This window comes from Strigops habroptila, chromosome 1 (assembly GCF_004027225.2).
Source record: "Strigops habroptila isolate Jane chromosome 1, bStrHab1.2.pri, whole genome shotgun sequence".
Taxonomy (NCBI): domain Eukaryota; kingdom Metazoa; phylum Chordata; class Aves; order Psittaciformes; family Psittacidae; genus Strigops; species Strigops habroptila.
This window is the reverse complement of record NC_044277.2, coordinates 141,856,463-141,877,119: the sequence shown is the minus strand read 5'-3', so window position 1 is coordinate 141,877,119 and position 20,657 is coordinate 141,856,463. Positions and strand designations below refer to the sequence as shown.

General features: G+C 35.9%; 1 protein-coding gene across 2 annotated transcripts in view; it reads right to left on the bottom strand.

Moving 5' to 3' along the window:
* Positions 1 to 20,657, bottom strand: part of ULK4 (unc-51 like kinase 4) — a 225,741-nt gene that overhangs the window by 180,350 nt on the left and 24,734 nt on the right. For both annotated transcript variants that reach the window (XM_030512705.1, XM_030512714.1), the window contains exons 17-18: positions 19,315 to 19,361; positions 18,276 to 18,354 (exon numbers count right to left, since the gene is read on the bottom strand). In XM_030512705.1, the coding sequence (XP_030368565.1) occupies positions 18,276 to 18,354; positions 19,315 to 19,361 (126 nt within the window). The remainder of the gene's footprint in view (positions 1 to 18,275; positions 18,355 to 19,314; positions 19,362 to 20,657) is intronic.

The following is a 20,657-nucleotide window of genomic DNA, read 5'->3' as shown; positions in this document are numbered from 1 at the left end:
AGCATATGTTATTATCATAGAATCATAGAATAGTTTGGGTTGTAAAGGACCTTAAGATTATCTAATTCCAATCCCTTGCCATGACTTGCTGACATATCGCTGACCATAATGCCACATTGCACATTTTACTGAAGTGGAACAAAAGGACCAATCAATGGATGACAAAATAGAACCACATTCATATACCTGCATTGTAGCAAAGCAGCAGATCTCACTTCCCAAATTTCTTCTGGTGCTGTAGCTACTAGCTAGACAAAGGACTGATGCAGAAGCAAACAGATACACACACATTTTCTGGATGTAACTAAGGAAGTAGTGTAGCTTGTGTGCTACAAAGGTAGGAGCAGGAAAAGCTTGGTAAATGGGAAGCTTGAACTTGAGGAAACAGATGAAAGGACAACAGGAACGCAGAAGGAGATTACGGGAAGTATATGAGGTTTGGCGTTTGATCTAGATAGTAAGGTGATACTGTCATCCATATGAACAACTCACAACAAAACTCCCAAGGAATTTTCTCTTGCTAGAAAACTGTGGGCCAAAGCCACTTCAGTACATACTCCCAAAGGGGAGAGCAAAACAACCTACAATCCTTCCTCTGAAAGAGATTTAATGGGATACGCCTTTGAAGAGATGTGTGGTAACCGAAGGATATAACACAAAAGTTTTTCAGAGTAAAAGACACACAAAGTTACAAAGACAGTTACAAAAGAATTAAACACCAAAACAAGCAAAAACAACCAACCCCACACAAACCACTACAGCAACACTGTGTTTTTCTCACAAATCATGAGAAGTGTTTGGCCAAAGGCAAATGTTATCTGAAATAGTCCTGGCTCTCCACTGTCAAAACATACTTCTCTTCCCACTACCTCAAAAGGCCTAGCAAAACACAGTCCCATCTAGTCATTGAGAAAGAAGCAGCTAAAAAGAAAATGTAACTCTTGGGTTTTTTCAGAAATCTAAAGAAATTTGTTATTTTAAACTTAAGCTCCATTCTGAATAAAACCATAAATATAAATGCCAAAACATATATTACAGGGTTAGGTGTCCCTGCCCATGACAGGGGGGGTGTAACTAGATGATCTTAAGGTCCTTTCCAGCCCTAACTATTCTATGATGATTCTACATTGGCTGCTGATTACTGCAAAGCAGATAGCAAATTTGTCATTATGCATAAACCCAATAAAAATCTGTAACACATTATGAAATTCCTTATGGAATGCATGTATGCTAGATATCCACCAATAAAACAGTAGAAATGTATTTTTTTCTGTGCAAAGGAGAAACACACAGCAAACCAGTATAATTTAGAAAGTATTTAAACCAAGAGGTACACCAGGCAGGAGACAAAAATGTTGTTTTCTGGGAGAGGAGACCAGTTAAAATACACATAAACTTGAAAAACAACCGAAGATAAATTCATTATAATCCCTGACTTGCAGTTCAGAACATCAGAATTTCCTGATATAAGAAACAGCCTCAATGATTATCAGCATCTTATAAATCACTTCAGATTTATTGCAAGACATCATCTTCTAGAGATCTTTACCAGAAAACTACTTGTAAATGATGTTGCTGGATTCAGAACTGTTTTATTACGAAGTTGAATTTTTTCCAGTGACAAGTTCATGGATGCATTAAATCACTTGCTTATTAAAAACAATCTTGTCTCCTCAATCTTTTGCCAATAGGAAATTCATATTTATCCAAGTCATAATATTTCTGCAGTCTCCAACGTTACTGTCATTAGCATCTATATAGAAAGAGGCAAAACATTGACACAAAGGTCTCAAAAGCTCAAAGAAAATAATCTGTTAAAATTAGTCTTGTTTTAGCAGACTTTGCAAAATATTCTGTGACAAACCCATCACAGACATTCACAAAAAGCATAAAAGGAACTGAAAGGTTCTTTTAATAATAAAGGTACTTTATTATTATTCATAGTTTAGATATATTTGGTGGCACAATACTTTCTCCTCCTCAGAGCACTAAAGAGTTATCCTCAACTTGCCTTCCTTCACCTTCTGACAGTAACAGATTCATTACTCCAATCTTTCTATAACATATAAACTGGAAAGGTAGTCTTCAAATCAAAGCAAAAAGATCTACTAAACAAACTTTGACCTTTTCCCCCTTTTCTTTTTCCATGAAATGCTATGCTCATTAACTGTTTTCTTTAACTGCTTCAGAACAATTCTTTGGATCTTATTTAGGAACTTTAAATAGCCTACAATTCCAGTGAGAGCTTCACTTTGATATTTAAGCGACAAATGTATCAGTACGTTTTAAAGCTTCTAATATGTCAGCTTGAGAAAGAAGTGGTCAAGTTAGTTCAAGTGCAGTCCTGCACTAAATGGTGAACACATCACGACAGCATTTTTTCCTTTACTAGATTTGCTTTCCATAGCTATACAAAATTACTCTTGCTTTTGTGATGAAATACATACTTTGAGAACTACATTCACTGTGGAATCAATACCACTAGAAGTACCACTGCACTGTGGCATTAAAAGACATTATCCACATTCAGTTAACACCTCTAAACTCTGACTCTTCAGACCGAACGTGAACACACCATGAAGTTGTATTTAGACTGTACAAAACCAATGGGCTGTGTGGTTAACACGAGCTGCAGACTATAGTCCCAGCAGACTAGCTAGGGACATTAAATCATGATTCCTAAGTTACAATTGCTTGTTTCTTTGCAGGCAGAATCTGATGAAGAAAATACAAATCAAACTGAACATCTGCTATAGAGAATCAAGGCAAGCTGTTCAAAATTATCAGCTTTAATGACATATCTCAACCAGCAGAAACCCCCAATTTGATATCAATACTTCTCTTGTTTTGCACCTGTAATATTTATTTTCCTAAAGCATGGTTAATAAATTGGTTAATCCTTCTGAAGACCAGTTTTGCCATAAAATGGAGCAAGACCAAGGAGTTACAAATAACATATAGTAAATAAAGAGTATAAAAAGATGGAAAAGACTGCATAATATACTCCTACAATATTCTGTCTGTTCCCAGAAATTTGTTGTTCAGGATTCCCCAAATCACAGCTGCCATCTTCAGGCTTATCGTATTTTAGAGATTTTTGTATTGCATAGTTGTGTAATTGCTTTTGAATTAATTAAAATATAAATCCTTACATAATTAGCAGTGAGATCCACCGTACACATGTTGCTACCACAGAGTCAGCTTTTGATGCCAATCGCCAAATTTCCTCTTTCACTGTACAGCTGCAGGGAGGGCATGAACTGAATTTCTTCTGGTGAAACTAAAATAGAACTTATGCTCTACATGCATGTCTATTATAAATGGCACCTCTCTCCTGGACACACCACATATTACAGATATCACATAAAATTGTAGAAGTGGTCTATATGGCCTAGTATTTTCTCTCCAGGAATTCTAGAAGTCATCATGGACTGGCCAGAGGGCAAAGACTTTGGAATGTCATATATCTATGTATGCAGTCCTAAAATTCTATGTTCTGTTAAATAAAATCGTGAATGAAACTTTGTATTTAGTGAACTATTTCTTTACTCATTTGAACTAAGTTCTGTTTGGCTGCCTTACTACTCAATTGAAATATTTCAATATACTGGGTAGATTATCCATCCTCTGTGTTTTTTTAGTTGTTCCTTATAATTAAGAATTTGAGATTTTAAATTAATGAAAACAAAATCAAAGACAATATTTGATACTGGTGAACAGAAATTACTATTTCTAACTCTCCTTCAAAATTTTAGGACCTCTGGAGGATTTTAGGAGGAAATCATTCTCCTGATATTCCAATTTCTACTCTTTTCTCATATTTGAATGAAAAAGTGGTAAAACTGAGTTAACAAAATTCAAACTAAGAAAGTATTTCATAGAATCACAGAAAGGTTTGGGTTGGAAAGGACCTTAAGATCATCCAGTTCCAACCCCCTGCCATGGGCAGGGACACCTCACACTAGAGCAGGTTGCTCCAAGCCCATGTGTCCAACCCGGCCTTGAACACTGCCAGGGATGGGGCAGCCACAGCTTCTCTGGGCACCCTGTGCCAGCACCTCAACACCATCACAGGGAAGAGCTTCCTAATGTCTAATCTTTCAGCTGGACTAAATTTTCTTCCTAGTATCTGGTACAGTGCTGTGTTTTGGATTTAGGATAAGAATAATGTTGATAAAACACCAATGTTTTAGTTGTTGCTAAGCAGTGTTTACATTATGTCAAGGACTTCTCAGTTTCCCACACCATCCTACCAGCAAGTACTCTGGGAAGCACAAGAAACTGGGAGGGACACAACCAGGACAGCTGGCCCCAACTGGCCAAAGGGCTATTCCATACCATATGGTGTCACACTCAGCATATGAACCAGTGGGAAAGTTGGCCAGCATCCGGAACTGGCTAGGCATTGGTTGGCGAGTGGTGAGTAACTGCATTGTGCATCACTTGTTTTGTATACTCCAATTGTTTTATCATCATCATTTTCCCTTCCTATTCTGTCCTATTAAATTGTCATTATCCCAACCCATGAATTTTACTGGAGTTTTTTTCTCCATTTTTTCCCCCATCATACTTGGGCAGGTGGGGAAGCGAGCCTGCTGCTTTAAACCATGACACCTCTGCACTAACAAAACCTGCCAGAAAGCTAGTTAGCACTGCAATAAATTCAAACCGTCATTTAAAAAACAAAGCTGGTTTAATGTTGGCTTATTAAACAAGAGAGATCTGTCTGAAGAAATCTGAGCCATAAGATCAGTGACTGACTTGCAGTAAAATTGTTAAATCTTTGTTACAGAGAAGCAAAGTAAGTTGCATCAATTTTTATACTGATTATCTTCATATATTGTGATAAATTTGTCCATTAAAATACAGTTAATTTTATTAACTGTAAGTAGATTCATAACAAGAAAAGCATAACTGAATTATCAGAATCCAAAGACTAATAGAACTGTAGGGGGGTATTATGGCAGAAGGCATTGCACATTAAATAATTACCAGTCATTTATGGAGGATACTCACTATTCTTAAATGCTTATGGTCACTCAAGTACAAGTCTATATCTACCACTATCTAACACACTGAAGTAATCAGATATTATCCTAGTGCATGGCACGGGAGCTCGCGGAATACACCACATACTGAACAGGCAGAATGTGCCACTAACCAAACTTAAGAAGATCTTCAAGTGTCCCCTGCAACAGAAGCTATGAAACAGGAAGCTGTAATTCTATATTATAGTAGATTGTGATCATCTATATTATACGCATGATTATATAGATACACAAATATTTTTATAAACGACATTTAATGTACTATATATTATTTATGAATATAGAATTTTAAGAACACTTTTAAACGTCCTGAAAGGAGGAAGGCAAGCTGCTTCCTCCTCCATTATGTGCACAGATTACTTCTAATCTTCACAATAGTGATTTGCACAAGATTTAAAATATTCTTTCATGCTTTCATAAGGAAAAGTTTAAGACATGAAAAAAAGTCTGCCCAAAGACTTTGATTCAACATTAAAGGGTGGTAGAAATTTTAGGTAAAGAAAGTACATCACTTGGAAAAACACACAACAGAAAAATCTCCTTCATTTTAATTAGTCTGAGAAATAAAGTCTCCTTCTGACCTATGTACTTGTTTTTCCTTTTCAACTTCCCTACATTTTTCCTGTCAGAGAAGTAAATAGCAATGAACAGAAAGTCCCATACTGTCTGGTAAAAACAGCTTAAATTTAATAAGTTGCCTACACATTTTACACTAGCTGTCAAACTGGATGGATACACTATAGTTCTAACAGGAAAAGAAAGAAGAAAGATTCACATCCGAATAGTCATTACCTTCATTTACAACAATGGTGTGCAGAGCTGATACATTATTTGTAGCAGATTCTCAACCCATTTCAAGCTATATCTAGACGTTTCCCTGCAGTTTTAGGAGTCCGTTAGTGAAAACTACAGCATGTTTGAAAAGAGAAAACATTTAATACCTTAAGATGTAAAGCAGCAATGTATAGATTTGCAGTATTACTCCATCTTTGATCTATTACTATGACTGTCAGCAAGCATCAGTGGAAATTAAAGCCTATTTGTAACTCTACAAACCTTTACAGTGATAAAAACTGTCTATGCCTCAAGCATAATGGAAATTACTTTTCAGTTCATTTTCTTGTGAGTACACACACATCACGTACCACAGGCAAGTAAATGCCAAAGCAATCTCACTTTCCTGGGAGGAAAGCACCCACCAGGCTAAGAAAGTACACCATGGTTATATTGCCACTATCCAGAGAAGAAACTACACTAATATTTATACCAAGTACTCATCTTCAAAATGGTGCATGAAAAAAAAAGAATCAGGTGAGCAGCCTTCTCTAAACATCTAAAGCATGTTGCCTACCTCCCTTCTCAGTAGGATACGAATAGTTAAAACACTACAAGGGATAACTGTACTTAATCAGGAGTTGGATCCACATGTACCTGTGATTCATCGTACCTCAGTGAAAGCTGGTTAAATATCCTGCAATAAACAAGCGGCTTGACAGAAGAGTTGGGCAGCAAGATGGAAACAGATACTTATGCCAAACTGTTCTATGGCATGCAGATACAAAAAGAAATGATCCGAATCAGTGAAGCAATCAAGTCTTGCAGATTTAGTGTTCAGTACAATAAATTGGGTCATGGAATGAGGAGGACTGAAGGGAAGTCTGACCAATGGACTATGGACGTGGTACTAATGCTACCAGAATGTAGAAAAACGACAAGCAAGTGCAACACATATTGCACAATTTATGCAGATACATAATTTATATTGCTTCCTAGAGGAGTTCTAGAGGAGATGGATGTGTGACACTTTTCCACATGGAATACAACACAAAATTGGTTCATCAGGAAAACTCTTCATGTTTTCAACTTTTATGGAACTGCTGTAGGAAGAGGTCTTAGCAGACAAGTGGCCAACTAGATGTCATGAACTCCAAGGGAGGCTCCAACAATTTGCTTTGGAATCAACTCAAGATCCCAAAGGATTTACAATCAGACACGAATAGTAGCAATTAACTTATGAATCTGTCATATTTGCTAACAAATCAAAATGCAACTAAAAGAACAGTCTACAAGCTTTGGGGTTGGTTTGTTTGTTGGATTGGAGTTTTTCTGTTTTATGCATAATAAAAAAAAGTTTTTCTTCTCCTAGTCTGTTGTGACAGATTATTACATGACCTTAGCTGCAGATATTCGTGATTGTATCTGATTTGCACCCCAGCCCTTAAGTTTGAAGCCTTTTAATGGCAGGCAGGACCAGGTAAAAACATTTCCTTCAAACAGGAGAGATATCCTGGTTTTGTTTTTGCCAAGGGTAGGAAAGAAAAAGATTGCTCAGGAATACAGAAAACAAAGAGTCCCTCAATTAGAAAGATTTCTGCCTTCAAAACTGAGATCAGTGGCAATCAGCTGAAGCTGGTTTACATCTAAAGATGTAAACTGGAAGTAGAAATCAGTTGTCGTGGTTCCAGCTGAACCCAGGACACCAGTCTTCACAGGATAATATTTGGCAGGAGCATTCAAAGAAGAGGCCTTGTTGTTCTTTTTTTTTTTTCCTCTTCCCTTTTGTTTCCCTACATGTAACTATCATCATTACATGCAGGTTTCTACCATGCATCCTTGCCTTTTCTAAGTATCACGTTCCTGGATTTTTATTCTTTTTATAACTCTATGTGAAGTTACTCTAAGTCATCATCTACTTCCAGGCAGTCACCTGGTATCCACTTGATTTAGAAGCCATGCTGATGACACTCTTGAAGACCAATGTCCATGAAGAAAATATCCATGCAGGATACTTTAGATAGAGTAATTCTACACAGAATTTCTCATATTTTAAGAAGTTCTATAGGCTCTGAGGATTTTCCATAAATATTCTTTGAAATTAGTTCCCTTTAACTGATTCTTGCAAATTCCTTCATTCTGTTCCGTGAAGATGCAAACCACAAACAGATCTGGCTAGAAATTCCCTTCTTCTCTACAGAATTCTTTTTAAAATGTGTTTCAGACTAAAATCCCTTTATTTCCCAGATGGTAGCTGAAAGGGCTGGTATTCAGATGAAAAGCTAGGGCTACAACCAATATACAACTGCTCTTGCCTAACACTAAGCCTGGTTTGAGTGTCTTTTAGAAGACACTGTCAGAAGGCAGCAGGAAACGAGGCTTTTGAGTGACCACCAGTGTGCAATTTCTATCACAAAAACATGTTGTAGCTTAATTGTGCCAGTCAAGTGAGAATGTGCTTCATAGGAAAAGGCTGGATTTTTTTATTCCTGTCACTAGTCTGGGATTTGATTCATTTGCAAGTGCAAGACCAAAGATGGGAAAATGGCGCCCTTTTAGGGTCATCCTTCAAGGCACATGCTTAGCTGCAAGAGCTAAACACTTCAATGAGCAAACTGTACAACAACTTACACAGACCCAAAGTTGGTTGGCTCAAAAGAAATTTGAAGTGTCAAAAATACATTAAAAACAAATTCTTGGCTATGTTAACAAAAAAAAGAACTAAAAGCAACACAACACAGTTGCAATATTATATGACACGACTTCGCAGTCATCACACAAACGGCATCAAAATGATGCCAGGAACTATTTAAACCCTCAGAGAGACATGTATTTTCCAGAATTAATAGAAAGAGTCATGTGTTTCATGTCAAGAAGCTTAGGCATGAAAAATTTTTCAGTGTGGTCTCTCTTGCTCGCAGCAAAATTGCCAACTTCGTGATTCATTTTCTATATGTACCTGATGGTTCTGCTGTCACTGTAACAGTGCAAGAAAAGTAAACATTTCACTTTTTCCACAGAAATAAAAAATTGTTCTTGCTAGGTTATTTTAACTATATAGACAATATTCCACCTAGTTCACCTAGCATTTCACACCCCAAGTGTATCTCCAGTATATTCCAGTATCTGAAGGGGGCTACAAGGCTGCTGGAGAGGGACTCTTCATCAGGGACTGTAGTGATAGGACAAGGGGTGATGGGTTCAAACTGAAACAGAGGAAGTTCAGGTTAGATATAAGGCAGAAGTTCTTCCCTGTGAGGGTGCTGAGGCGCAGGCACAGGGTGCCCAGACAAGCTGTGGCTGCCCCATCCCTGGCAGTGTTCAAGGCCAGGTGGGACAGAGCCTTGGGCACCCTGGTCTAATGTGAGGTGTCCCTGCCCATGGCAGGGGGTTGGAACTGGATGAGCTTTAAGGTCCTTTCCAACACAAACCATTCCATGATTATATGATTCTATGATACGACACGTCCATTTATTTATAAAGTAGCAGATGTCAGCTGTACAGTAAACCAGAAAGAAACGGAAAGGAGGGAAATCACACACTGTGAACAGGTTCGTCATAGACATCATAAACTCAAAAGATCTGCTGGAGCTATCCTAAGACAAAATTCTTTGCCCTGTAGCATACCTCTTCTTTAATATATTAAAAATGTTTTAATTAGCTAGAAAAGCTATTTGAAACTAAGAGGAAACTTTTGCCAATCTAAGAAATGAGAGAAACATACTATTTTCAAACTACTCATTTTAACGTTTATCCTAATTTTCTTTTTACATCTACAAAATTTAGCCAGTGAAAATAACAAAAACTGATGCTACAAGCAAAAACCAAAGTCTATCCACGATGTCAAAAAATGCTAGTGAAATAACGCCTCTAATTTAAATCTGTAACATATGACAAATTCATCTCTTTCTGTTCTGGGATGCACAACCGTCAAATTCTATATTCTTACTTCGATGCGTTGGCTTTATGAAAACTGGGGTAGCATAAAACAAGAAAAAAGAAGCATTTGAGACTATTATTTTAGCTTTGTCTCCTTCCCTGAAATCATTTGAAACCTTCTATCAAATTTCTACCAAACTAAGCAAGAAAAAAAAAAAAAATTTAAAAAAAAAAAATATTTATTGGGTTGTAGGTTTTTTTTGAAACCTCTAGAAGCAACCTAAAACTGACGGAAAGGCTGTGGTACAAACTCTTTTCTTTTTAAACAGAGTACATATATGAAAACATTTTGAATGTACTACACACAGAAAAAGTTCAGAGATTACTCTATTAGGTACCAGAAGACACCCTCCTACACCAAGGATTTGTGTTTAAACTCTGTGAAAGAAACAACGAAGAGGTCAATATGAAAAATGGCAGCCTTTACGAAATGAAGTTTAAGTCAGCCAGCTGCAAGCCAATTCCTGAGTTAACTGACAGATCTACTTGTTAGCTGCAAAAGCAAGGATTGCTCAAGCAACCCTACTGCATTTTCCGCATATGGATTTAGCTACCTAATTTTAACTAGAAAGAGGGAACTACAGGCAGTAAGTGCTCCTTGGCTTTAGAATATTTGGACTTTCTTCCCCTGCGTGAAACAGTTCTCAGTGCTCTCAGTACAGGCTTTACCAAGAAAGCTAAGGGTGTATTCCCAAAGGTAACTGGCTCACAGTTTATTTGTTAACATCACATTCATTTAGTACCACTGTCAGGCTGACTCTTTCTATTTTTAATGCTGCAAGGTAACCACCCTTAGTTTTGTGAAAATAATAAAAAGCAATGTACCTTAAATTTCCTGTACTGGATTTGATTTTGTCTTGCCTTTTTCTTGCTTTAATTTCGGGAAAAAAAAAATAAAATTAATATTCAATTCATCTTGCTCTATCTGTGTATGAACAAAGCCAAAACACTCTCAGAAATCATAGAGTATTTTCAGTCTAGATTCTCAATTACAACCAATAGAGACAAAATTATTCTATGCACGTATAGAACAGGACACAGGTATATTCTAAATGCTCAGGAAAGGATGCCAGAGGAGGGACAAACTGAAATTAGTTCAGCAAAAGCCCACACAGTACAACAATCAGAAAAACAAAGCTTCCCACTGCACAGTACATACATAATAGAGGGAGCTGTCAGATATGTGGCACACTTCACATGATCACCATATTCTTATGGAAGTAAGTTAACCTGAAACTGCTTATCACCCTAGGATCAAACCAAAAAGGCACATCCTATTCAGGAATCCTCCAGCTGCCTTCCAAATCAAAGTAGCTTCTAGGTTCAATTCTTTGCAGCCCTAGGAAAGGATGGTTTGCACAAATTAATCCATGAAGTATTACTTTCTCCTCTTATACTTCTGCTTAAGAACAACCTCTGCTCCCAGGCGAACACGAAATTAGTAGACTTAGAGATAGAAAAGATAAAACATATGTAATTGTTTATATGAGTTTTCTATGCAGCTGAATTGAAGGAAGAACATAACTCAATGTTGACACTATAAGCATTATTTATTAGCCTGACATTTATGCTTATCTTTTTTAACACTAAGTACTATTAGGTCACGTTCTGTTTCTTAGTAGATAGAAATTTCATAGTAGAAATTTCTTTGCATGTTTCCAGTTCTGAAATGGAACATAAAAGATGACATATCTCAGATTTTTGGAGCAAATTTAGTCCTCACTAGACATAATTCCCATTAACATTATCCCATTAAAAGAAATTATTGATGCTACAATTGTCATGCATGTAAAACTCCCTTCAAGGGAAGTCACTCATCTGTAAAAAACACCTGGGAATAATCTAGGACAGAGGATTACTCAGCTTAAAACATGGCAGCTTATTTGACTACCACAGAAATTAAGTATAAAAAGTCTAATAGTAATTTAGAAAGTGATTATTTTATAGTGGAAAAGATATTACTTTTAGCTACAAATTTTAATTAAGTAGGAATTAAAACTGTATTCCTTGCTGTACATTTACATTAGCATGCACAGAATGGAAGAAAAAAAGAGGAATTACACTATGTCATACAATAGAGTTTAAACATCTGCATTTTAAATTCTATATGATAATTGGTTTTTTCTAACAGGTAAAATACTGAGATCTTAAGCTTCAAATACTAGTTGTGTTAAAGAAGTCATTATTTAACAGTATTTTTGTGACATAATTATGTTTCTTTAGCAGTAGATAACTGTGACAGAGCAAATAACTATGCAATGCTACAAAAATGAAAAGCCTATAAGTAGAGCAATTGAAAAAAGAAATATTTCCCACTTTAAAAAGAAATGCAGTGGGAAGTGCCACAGGTCCAGAAAACGAAGTCACACTATACTTCAAACAGAAATCTCACAGCTTGTGTTGCACAAATATTACAATAGAGATGGGCAAAGATGTCTAATGGCTACAATCAATAGAAATCTGTGCTTACAGGAAAGCATGTATACTGAAAACAGTCCGACAAGCTGGCTGGTGAGACACGAAGCACTTCCAATCAATATAACCAATTATGAAGAAACCTTTTAAAGTGTTCTCTGATGTAGGATGTGTTATTCTATACATTATTGACTTAAATATGGCAATCTTATACCCAAGTTGCACATCAGTTTCAAGCACACATACAGAAGAATGAAGGTAACTTCCCCCCTCCATTATTTCACTCCAAAATGAAAGTTGATTTTACTGTTCTACTTGCTTCATACAAGTAAGTTTACTTTGGAAATAATGAATATAAAAAGTTGTAACAGTATAAATAGAAGAGTTATAATAAGTTATAATAGTATAACTAGTAATATTAAAGGTAAATTCATTCCCCCAACTACAAACAACACATTTAATAAACATAAAAAAAAAGAACTTGACCCAACTCAATGTGTTCACTTCCATCTTTGCCAAAAAGCTCCCAGAAGTAGTGTGGAGTGGGAATTAAATATCATAACATTTGATGGGAAGCTGTTTTTTCTCTTAACTCCAAGAGAGCATCTGTATGCTCATTGATTTCCTAAAAATCTTTACATGGATGTGAATTGAGGGTCTGCATTTTCCCCTTACATGTTACCCTTCATTCTCCCTTAACAAGCTTCTCTCTGGAGCCTAATAGTCTAGGTCACTATTGTATTTATGATGCAAGAAGCTGAAGGAGAACACTGACATAGAATGATTAGGGTTGGAAAAGACCTTAAGATCACCCAATTCCAACATGTTTCATAACACCAATTTAGGAGGATATAAATAATGCTCAGAATCCTGAATGAAATATTGAAAACACAGACAAAAGTCTGCCAGATAGCGTTATAGCTTTTCACTTTCCAGAGATGTAGATAGTTATCCACTGAAGAAAGGGATCCTAGGGCATAGCTCTTCATTATCTCAAACATAACAGACTTGTAGGAAAAAAACCAAACCAAACCCAACCCAGCACTTTTACTATCATAAGAATTAACTAAATGGAAGATTATTGCAAAGAGATATACTGGCAGCACCACTGATGTCATTTTAATGCTAAAATGTACTATTTCACCTCTCAAGGAAAATAGAGTAAACAGTGACAAGCAATTAAATGTCTTTTAAAAGGGTACAGCTTTTGCTTTGATCAGGCAATTTATCTAAGAAAACTGCAAAAAGTGATTTAATCCTGCAACCAGTAATGTAAGTTTTCAGTTCCCTAGCTGAAAATCTCTTTGTTTTCTACTACCAACTTGGTTTAGACTTTAAAAAAAGCAAGCTAAATTAACTGGATTGATAAAATTAACTTTTTGAAGGGGGAACGGTGAGGGGGAAGTATCTTTCTTCAATTATGATAAAAGGTCTTAATATTTCTCCAACAATCTAGAATTGTCATGCTTGACAGATTCATTGTCATTAAATTATATCTACATTTTCTGTTTCTTAACTCAGAAGAACTTTTCTCAAACACACCATGACTTTCTGCCAGCAGAGGCTAAATTACTACAAAATATTGATCTTTTATCTGTTTGCATTCCTGCCACATGCCCCAGGCAAGTATACAGGTTATATTGAGTGGACCAGATTGCTGAAAATAAACTGAACAAACTTACCATAGAGGCTGAAAGTTTACTAAAAGTCACTCAAAAAACTTAACTGGAATTTCCTCTCACTGTTACAAAAGTATTGTGTCAATCCTGATTAATCCAGAAGGATAATTTTAAGGTTTTAATTGCTTTACAAAACAGTGGACATCTGCATGTGTGCCCATATATAAGTACTCATGCACATATTCTGCTGCAGCTTCCATCTGCTGCCTACAGATTTTAATCGAGGTGGGTTTTGTTTGGTTGGTTTTTACACAGAGGTGTCAGGGCAAAACAAGGCAAGTGCCCTTAGAGGAAACACAAAAATTATGACCATGTGTGAGCAGACTTAAAAAGATATTTTACAATAAAAAAACATTGAAACTAAAAGGTTGAGAATAAATGGCCAAATGAAACCATTTTTATTTGAATCTCCTTACAATACAGGCAGACGTGGATAGATCTAGAAACTGGAGTTATCAGAGGTAAGCTAAGAACATGACTTCAAATTGGTATTGTGCATGAATCTGAGTGACAACAAACTGTAGGCCTAGACCAAAGCAGACACCATCAGACTAGCTAGAGTCTACATATGAGTTCACAGGTCATTAAACTACACCTATAATGATGCAGTTGCTTTAAAACTTGTTTAGGTGTTTTCCTCAGGTAACTAGGAATAAATGAGATGAAATGATGATTCAGATTTGCAAAGGGCAAATCAATGGAATTCAAAGATAGAAGAAATTACATATAGAATGTCTTTATCTTCAATTATAGAAGAGATCAAACTCCCTATTGTATTCTAAGATCTGCCTCGTTTTTTCTAATCAATCAATGCAATATTCTTCTAAAAAAACCCACATAACTAGAAATAGATCAACTGCAAGTGAATTCACAGATATACATATTCATCTTTTATGATTTTTTTTTTTCCTAATATGACCTACATATTAGAATACATCAGCAGAATAAAGATAGTGCACAGTTCCACAGTTCAATGTTGGGCTAGTTTGTGGAATAGTAGTTTACTTGCATTTTACTTTCGTGGTTTAGTGACCTCCGGTGGTTACATTCAAAACAAACTGCTGTTCACCAATTCCCTGAATAAGAACTTTCAAAAAAAAGGATTAAAAAATAGGAAAAATATTAATTCTTTTTATCAAAGAATATTATATTATATATATTATATATTATATATATTATATATATTATATATATTATATATATTATATATACACACACATACATATATATAAAAATAACAGAGGCTTTTGGCATACAGTATGTGAAAGTTTACTTTAGTCTGTAAAATGAGGATGAGGCTTCTTTCCTAAAGTTTTTCCACTTCTTCTTCTACTATTAATTTAACAATCTAATTATTTAACAAACTAATTATTTAACAATCACTTAAGCAAAGTTAACGGTACAGATTCAACCTCAAAGATACAGGAACTATCCTTAAATAAATGTATAACTGAGTAAAAGTGAGTAGGGGGTAGAAATGAAGAGCCAAGTTTTAAGACTTCCTGTACAAGTCTATTACGTCCTGTGGTACTTTAAAAATTCAAAAGAAAACACAAATAATTGGATAAGCCCATAATGAGGTAACAAAAATCTGCAAAAGGCTTGTGACCAAGTGATAAAAAATGGAAACAAAGCTTTGTGTACATAGCATGGTATACATAGGGGGCAAAAAGAATACCAGAATCACAGCTTCATGAGCTCTGAACTGACTTTTCACATTTGGGAACAAATTTGGGTCTATAGGAGATACTTCTATAGAGAGATCACCTCTGTATAACAGGGGTCAAAAAAGCAAACAGTATTAGAAGCTACTAGGAATGAAAGAGGAAACAAAATAGAGAAACAACCACCAGTAGACAGAACACTCATATATCTTTAGTCTGCAAGTCCTGGATCAGAGAGAGTTGTTTTAGATTGTGTTGTTCTGACCAGTTACAGCTTGGTTTTGAGATTTCCTAAATCACAGTAGCCACCAAGAAACTTCAGCTGGAGCATCAGCTGGCTCCTATGAGGATAAATTACAGCATTATATTTTAATACAGCATATAATGCGGAGTTAAAGGCTTGTTTTGTGGGGGATTTTGCATTTAAAGCATCACACAACATAAACTGACAGTCCACAAGAACGTGGGCTCAACAAACTCACAGGTTCATCTAGTTCCTCCGGGGAAAGCAGAGGGGAACCCAGCTCTCTAGATCAGAAATTCCTAACTGACTCCTTTCTACTTTTCCTATAAATGAACTATCCAGTGTTGTTTACTGCCTACTGTCACCTCACTTTAGATTACATATGCAAAATAAATCTGAAAACATGAAAATATTAGGAGTAATTATTTTCCTCTTTGTAATTTTGTGTAAGCATTCTAAAATATCTTTAAAATTCAGAGAGATTACTTTGGGAGGAGAAAAAACCTTGGAATGAACGCCGTTAGAGCAAGCTCAGCCTTTCACACAGTATTAAATCTCAGATCTGATAATTTAAAAAAATAAACCCTTATTTTCCCAATCAATGTATAGAAAAATTAAAATTAATTCACATAAGATGGGGCCAGAAAGTAACAATGAAAATTGATTTTCATTTCTAGTCCTTCAGTTTCAATGTCGCTGGTCTCAGAGTTTTCTTTTTAAGTATATGCATATTTCTAAAAATACTAAATTCTATTTGTGAACTACTTTTATGTTCAGCTTAAATTGAAATATTTTGAACAAAATATTACAGCTCAATGTAAAACTACTGCTTTCACATAAACAAAGCAGACTACGATATGTATCTTTTACGATGGAAACTGAGAAGCGAGGAAAACTGTTGGGGAATATATTAGTGCTGAACACCTAAATAAACATAAAGTGGTTTAAAAGTGTTTTAAAATATTAGACAGTCAACATGAATAAATCAATAATCCTTTCTGATTTACTAGACTGCACAGAACTATAGCATTTTCATGCCAGAATATATCTGACAAAGTTGTTTTTCACCAAGCTCAGGCCTTCTTACAGGTAGCTATACTATTGACCAGCAAAACAGGAATCCAATATCAGTAACAACAAACCCAAGAAAACCAAAACCATGACCTTTTGTTGCTGTGAATTCCTACTTCTGCTGAGGATATCTTGCTTTCTGAAGATATGAAATGGAAACAAGCTTCTAGGAATGATACAAAATGACGTTCATTTTCTTAAGTTAATTTATCAAACCAATTTTGAACAAGTGAACTACAAACCTGCTTCATGGGTTGATATTATACTAAGTTATTAGAAGTTATATGGATATCTCAAAATTACTTTTGACTATTTTCACTGAAACTTCTAGAAGTATCAGAAAAAACCTGCCACGTGCACTTGAATTGTGACCTGAAATTCAACTGACACTCAACTGTCAATACTGAAAGACTTCGACGAAACTTCAATGACTGTAACCACAAGGACTCTTTCCCCACTTTCTAAATTTAGAAAACAAAGAAGCCTAGGTAAGAACAATAATGTTTTCAGTTCAGATTTCACTGCAGAACTGAAATGCTAAGCAACATAGTAAGGTAGTTATAATAATTCTCAATATTATGAAGAAGAAACCACAAGGACCTAGAACAACAAAAACTTCCTTAGCTGCATTGCCAAAAAAGCCAGCTATTAACCAATAACTACATGTTCTGACACACCAGATGACCAGATCTGCTCTGTATGGAGGCATAGTTGCTGTGTGTGTTTAGCAGTCATTTCTCACATTCAAACACCCATGGCATTCGAATCCTGACTTCACCTCATAAAGTAGAAATAACGTCATATTCGCTCTTTAAACAGTCATTAAATAGCAGATTCTGTCAAGCTTACACAATTTGTGTGCATGTGTCAAACGCAAACAAGGAAAGTAAGATCACGTTGATCAGTCTTCTGCTTCAGTCAACTACTGAGCATGCAAAATGAAGAAAGGGATTACAAATATTTTCATTCTCCAAAGAAAATTATTTGCCCTTCATTAAATCCATTCTTCAAGAACTCTGAGGAATCTCAAATGAGTCCCATCTCAATTACTTTTTGGAAAAAAGGATTTCTAAGAATCAATTACACTATTTTATACCAATTATAATAATTACATTTCCAGATAACCAAATATGTCAACACTTCTTGTTACACACACAAGCATGAGAAGTATGACAGTGACTACTTCATTTTCTGGAAAGGACAGAAAAAGGCTAGTTCTACCACTGGTGGGTAGTTCTGCCAAGATCAGAACCACAACTACATAGAATAAACTCAGAAGATTATACATTTAATTCATCAAGTTAATTACATTCCCATTTACACAAGAAAAAAATAAAGCAGGGATCAGAAAAAACCTGTGAAAGTTTCTGACATAAACAATAAAAGCATTAACAAAACTGCCCCCTCTGCCCCTCTCCCAAAGAAAATAAAGGAAAGTTACCTCAGAAACAGGTACATTTTCACCAAGTTCAGATGTGTGTAATGCCAGTAAACCAATCAGTCGAGCAACCTTGACACGTCTGCATATCAAATAAAGTAGGTTCGTATCAAATAAAGTAGATACATAATAACTATTTCAAAAATACCACAAAAACAATTGTCTTGTTTATATTTTACACAGATTGCTAAGGGCACAAAATACTTGAATTGCTATTTACAGCTCATATCTTCCTCTTATAGAATCATAGAACGCTTTGGGTTGGAAGAGACCTTAACTAGTTCCAACCCTCTGCCATGGGCAGGGACACCTCACACTAGAGCAGGTTGCTCCAAGCCCCTGTGTCCAACCTGGCCTTGAACACTGCCAGGGATGGGGCAGCCACAGCTTCTCTGGGCACCCTGTGCCAGTGTTATTTCAGTATTTCAGTTCAATTCAGCAATGAATGCATGCATAAAGACATTTATTTCCTTAAACTCTGAAGAATAAAGATTCTTTAGTTTGTTATGGTCTCACTAATCAGCCAAGCTCATGTTCAGTTTTCTTGTAACAGAGAAAACCCCTATAGATCGTTTTAAACCTTTCAGTATAGCTGACAAAACTGAAATTAGATCTGTATCAGCAAATCAGTTTTAAATTTTTCATTAAAGACAAAACTGGAATAAAAATCAACATTTATGAAACAAACAGCAGAGGGCACTATCGCATTGGAATAGTTCTGACAAGCAGTTGAAAAAGCTGTATTTATTTTACCACTATTATGGTACAGGTTGGTTTTGTCAGTGATTTTCAGTAACAGTATTTCATACACTAAATTATATAACTTCTAGAGAAATTTTTAGAGATTTTCTAGAATCTTTGGAATATATGAATTTAATGCTGAAAATATTCAGTGTTCTACTATTTATCATCGCACTGCGAGTCAGGTACCACAACAGTCTGACAGGCTCAAGCACTTAAATACCCTGTTAAAGAATATCTCTAATAAAATTCAGTCACAATTCCTTATTTGAACAAATTAATTTAAAATGAAGTTACTTACATATCCCAGTTGGCAGCTGCACGCAGCTGTTGTATCAATATAGGAAACTGTAATTTAAAGAAGATAAATAGATATCAGTGGATTTTAATGATCTGACACATCCCAATAATATACAAAATAAATCAAAATATCAGTAATATCATAGACAAATAGTGCAGGTATTGTCCAAACATTGATTAAAAAAAAAAAAAAAAAAAAAAAATAGGCCTGAAAGCAAAAATGCAGCACTATGTGCAGTGCTGGTGTGCTCAACATAAGAAGGACATGGAGCTGTTGGAGCAAGTCCAGAGGAGGCCATGAGGATGATCAGGGGCTGGAGCACCTCCCGTATGAAGACAGGCTGAGAACATTGGGGCTGTTCAGCCTGGAGAAGAGAAGCTGCGTGGAGACCTCAGAGCAGCTTCCAGTGTCTGAAGGGGGCTACAAGGATGCTGGAGAGGGACTCTTCGTCAGGGATTGTAGTGACAGGACAAGGGGTGATGGGTTCAAACTGAAACAGGGGAAGTTCAGGTTAGATCTAAGGAAGAAGTTCTTCCCTGTGAGGGTGCTGAGGCGCTGGCACAGGGTGCCCAGAGAAGCTGTGGCTGCCCCATCCCTGGCAGTGTTCAAGGCCAGGTTGGACACAGGGGCTTGGAGCAACCTGCTCTAGTGGAAGATGTCCCTGCCCATGACAGGGGGTTGGAACTGGATGATCTTAAGGTCCTTTCCAACCCAAACCATTCTATGATTTTATATTCTTGCCTTAAACTAAACTGCTAAACATATATCAGTGTGTTAAAAAAAACCACCACTTTTTTTTCATAATGGAGAACACTATACAGAGGAAAAAAACCTGATACTTTCATCTACAAAGATCATCACATAGTATTACCCAACAAGTATGTAATAAATTTATTTTCTGATAATGGACAAAAATAATTGGCAAATACTAGAATAATGACTGGACTGCTGACACACATTCAGCCACATAAGAACTAAACGGCATAGTTATTCATTTCTAAAATGTTCTGTTAATTGGCAATTTCAGTTACTGAATTCCCACCCTCAAAAATGTTCTTCAATGATAAAGGAGCAATAAATTTCAGCAATTCCGTTTCCTGTTTTCACATGAATTCTATATCATAAGACCTACATTGCTTCCAACCTGAACATTCTTCACTGAGTTTTTCTGGCAGGGCTATTTTATCTTTAATATCTCTAGATCCATGTGTCAGAATATGACTTACATGCAGAAAACAAGGTAGGTTGTTTACTTTTTATTAAATAAACTGAAAAGCACACATCTCAAGATAGCCTCTATGATGCTTTTACATAATCATAGAATGGTTTGCGTTGGAAAGGAC